General features: G+C 50.2%; 1 protein-coding gene across 1 annotated transcript in view; it reads right to left on the bottom strand.

Annotated features, from left to right (window-relative positions):
• Positions 1-3,834, bottom strand: part of SCAPER (S-phase cyclin A-associated protein in the ER) — a 160,426-nt gene that overhangs the window by 18,985 nt on the left and 137,607 nt on the right. The window contains exon 26 of the mRNA XM_014546250.1: positions 3,136-3,285. Coding sequence (XP_014401736.1) covers positions 3,136-3,285 — 150 coding nt within the window. The remainder of the gene's footprint in view (positions 1-3,135; positions 3,286-3,834) is intronic.

The raw sequence follows: 3,834 nt of genomic DNA, 5'->3' as shown, positions 1-3,834 counted from the left end.
TGACAGCATAGGGCTGTCTATTGTTTTTGCGCAAGTTGGTGTGAACAAAATTCACAATATCTGGTTGAATGGGAGCCTTGAACACAGCAGGCAAAGTGACATTTTTGCCAGATGTTTCCCCCTTTTCAGAGTACACAGGTATCAGTGGATGAGCACACGCATGGCGGGGAGAGGAGAAGGCCACACTCCTCTCCACCCGGCGGCTCCCACAGGAAAAGCCATCCACTTTTTTAAAACTGATTTTATTGTGGCAAATATATACAACATGAAAGTTACCATTCTAACCATTTTTGAGCCTACCATTCAGTGGCATTAAGTGTGTCCACAATATCGTGCGACCATCACCACTATCCGTTTCCAGAACCAGTCGACCTCTTAGTTGAGCCACAAAGTTCCAGCCCCAGAGGGAAAAGGCCCTCTGAGATCACTCAGCCAGGGCGGAGTGGGGTTAGACTCCGGGCTTGTTTCCTAGCCTGTGGCCCACCTGGCGCTCATCAGATACGCACTCATCAGACACGCACTCACAGCTTCCCAGGACCTTTGCGGCTCCGGAGTCAGGCACACAGATGTCCAGGCGCAAGGACTCGCAGGGTGGCAGCGTCTCAATGCCTGGGTACCCGCCCCGCCCGGGTACACGTCAGGGATCACCAGTAGATGGGGCTGTGGACATCTGATTGCCTTAAGCGACATGGAATGAAATGAAACGTACACGGGGTGGGCTTTGCAGGACCTGGAATCTAGTCCTGGTCTTAGTGGTTCTTACGTCATCTCAGGGCTGGCATCACCCCAGAACCCCAGTTCCTCACTGTCCACGAGGCAGGACAATTCCTGCACTTGCAGCCGCACTGAAGGGCTCAGGGAGTCCCGGAGCAGCGGATGGGAACAATTTATAAAGAATTCCACAAATATCAGGGATTATGCTTAGAAACAGCATCGCATAAGGCCCAGTGCTCAGTGTTTGACAATTACTATCGTTTATATTTCGGATGATTTCTGCTGTATTTTTACCCTATTCTTTCTTCTCAGAGGTTGCTGCACCTCAGCCACTGCCTTGGGGCTGAAATGACCTCTCTGACCTTCCCCTGAACCGGAAGTGGATGTCCAGGTTGGTATCCAGTCCTTCTGGGAGGCAAGGGGTTGACAGGGATGTCTGGCTCTTCCCACCTTTCTGATTTCTTCCTCACAGCGAGCTCACCCTCAACAATTATCCCACACGGCACTGACCAGCACCAGGTCCTGTCTCCTCGTGTTGCTATTTAATGTGTTTTCTTGTTCCCGCGTGCTCACTCCTTGCTTGGCCGCAGGCCTAGGTTGGCTGTCACAGGCCACCTGCAAACACCAGCTCCCCGATCCCATTTCCCATCCTGTCTGGTGAGCCCAGAGACGCAGAGCAGGTGCTTTACCTACAGGAGAGGACCAGTCCGTGACCAGCGTCACAGGAAACCTCTCGGAAAGCCCACACGATTCCGAGCTCCGTAATTCTCACCACAGAGTGGTTAGCGGAGCTTGAAACTGTCCCTCACCTTGGCTGCCGTGAAGAAACCGCCTGTGCGATGGCGTTGGGGCCTGAAGGGGGCGTGCTCAGCACCACCCAGCACCCAGCACACACCCTGCCTCTCCAGCAGGAAGGGTCTCCACCACCAGCGAGAAGGTCTTCTCCTCCCCCAGCCACACACCAGCCAACGGAAACCTGGCAACTCAGCCAATGAGAAGCATCGCCCCCATGAGCGCTCCCGCTCCTCCGATGGACTTCTCTCCAAAGCTCCCCCGCGGTCCCCTCTCTTTCCTCTATAAAGTAACGTTCTCCTTTGTTTTCTGGACCTACTGATAAAGTCTTTTGCTACAGCATGCTTATCCAGAATTGCAATTATCTGCTATTCCCAAATGAACACATTTAAAAAATATATTTTGTATTGATTTCAGAGAAGAAGGGAGAGAGAGAGAAATAGAAACATCAATGATGAGAGAGAATCATCGATTGGCTGCCTCCTGCACACCCCCTACTGGGCATCGAGCTTGCAACCCAGGCATGTGCCCTTGACAAATCGAACCCAGGACCCTTCAGTCCGCAGGCCGACACTCTATCTACTGGGCCAAATCAGCTAGGGCTAAACACATTTTTGCTGATAAAATAACTAGCAGTTTTATTTTTAAGGTCCATAGAACTGAACTTTTTGCTGTGGAACTGTACACAGCAAAATATTACCACACACACAAATCACTCGCCTCTGTAAGTGCAGCAGGTGTCATGGTAACATATGGTAAACAACTTAAAACAGGAAACTGTTAGGTCAACCACGGGCTGTCCACATAAGAAATAGCCATTCAGACACTAAAAATGATACTTGTAAAGAATGGTTCCGTTATAGGTTAAGTGTCTAAAGCAGGACACGAGTGTATGTACAGCATGACCGCAGCTATGTAAATATATTCATAGAGGGGTGGCGGGTGGGGGAAAGGTACAACCTTCCAGTTACCCGATAAAAACGACAGATAAATGAGGTTGTCAGGAATTACTATTTGATATGTTATTTATGCCATAACTCTGGTTTCACAGATAAAGTGAAATACAGTGCTTTATTATTTTTTCACAAAATCTGTAACACAGATCTCCCAACTTCTTAAAGCAGCAGAACCCTATTTACAAATGAAATCTTGCTCAAAAACCAAATAATCAAAACCAAACGCAAAACGACTCAGGAGCCTGCCTCAGGTCCCCTCCTCCAGGCGGGCGGCCTCTGACTCCGGGCGGGTGGGGGAGGCCGAGGGCCGGGAGCAGTGCCATCAGGGGCTGGAGCCCTGGCTGCAAGGTGCCCAGCAGAAAGAGGCTCTACCTCACCACAACAAGAAGTCTGCGGAGACAGCACCAGAATCCACGCGGGAGGAGAGCAGATGCTGCTGTGTGGCTCAGCAATGTTTTATTAAAACATTTTCGTTGTCCAGCTCTACAAGGGGCCCTACTGTTAATCTAAGGCTGATCCAATCTTTTTGGAGAGAAGTCAGAGACTTCCCGACTTCCCTGGGGCTGCTGGAGGCCCTCACCCAGGCCAGATGGGTGAGCCTGCCTTTCCTCACTCCCATACCTCACTCTCAGTGCTGGGGGAGCAGCCTCCGGAACCTTCCGGGGCCTCTTACCTGGTTATCCGGGTGGTTGACAGTGAAGTAGCCCACACAGACGATGACCTCGTGAAGCAGGCTTTCACAGGAGACGTGGCTGCAGTGGCCCAGGAGGGAGCTGGCGATGTGCCGGAACGCGAGGGACAAGCCCTCTGCCCCTACGATGGACTGGAGAAGGCAAAGGGCAGTTAGCGCTCCCCCAGCGGAGCCGGGGCTCCGACCAGTGAGACCGGAGAAGCGCGTACAGTTTCTGAGCACTGTGCTTAGCAGCCCCTCGGGGATTCTTGTGCTAACAAGTGACTATAATAAAGGCAAGGTTTAACCTGCAAAGGGACAGAAGGCAGAGCAGAGCAGACCAAATGCCTGGGCCACACGGACAAGACACCTAAGCAGGGTTATTTCTTCCCTTTTTAGGAAGTTATTTTTTCTCTTTGTACAAATAGTCTCACTGTGAAAAATTTGGAAAAATACCAAAATACGAAAAATCGCCTGTAAATCTATCATTTAGCTAACTTCCAATACTTTTTTTCCTGGAGAAAACATTTTCTTGTACACAGGAATACAAATAATTCTAATTATTTACTTATGCTCAAATAGAAAGGAAAGATAAATAACTAATTATTCAAATACACAGCTCTATAAACCCAAGGCTCCCAAAAGCATGTAAAACACCCAACCATCAGCCCCTGTCCCCCCAAAACAACCCCCCCCCCCCAC

The sequence above is a fragment of the Myotis brandtii genome, unplaced genomic scaffold (assembly GCF_000412655.1).
Source record: "Myotis brandtii unplaced genomic scaffold, ASM41265v1 scaffold439, whole genome shotgun sequence".
NCBI classification, from domain to species: domain Eukaryota; kingdom Metazoa; phylum Chordata; class Mammalia; order Chiroptera; family Vespertilionidae; genus Myotis; species Myotis brandtii.
This window is presented reverse-complemented; position numbering and strand designations above follow the sequence as displayed.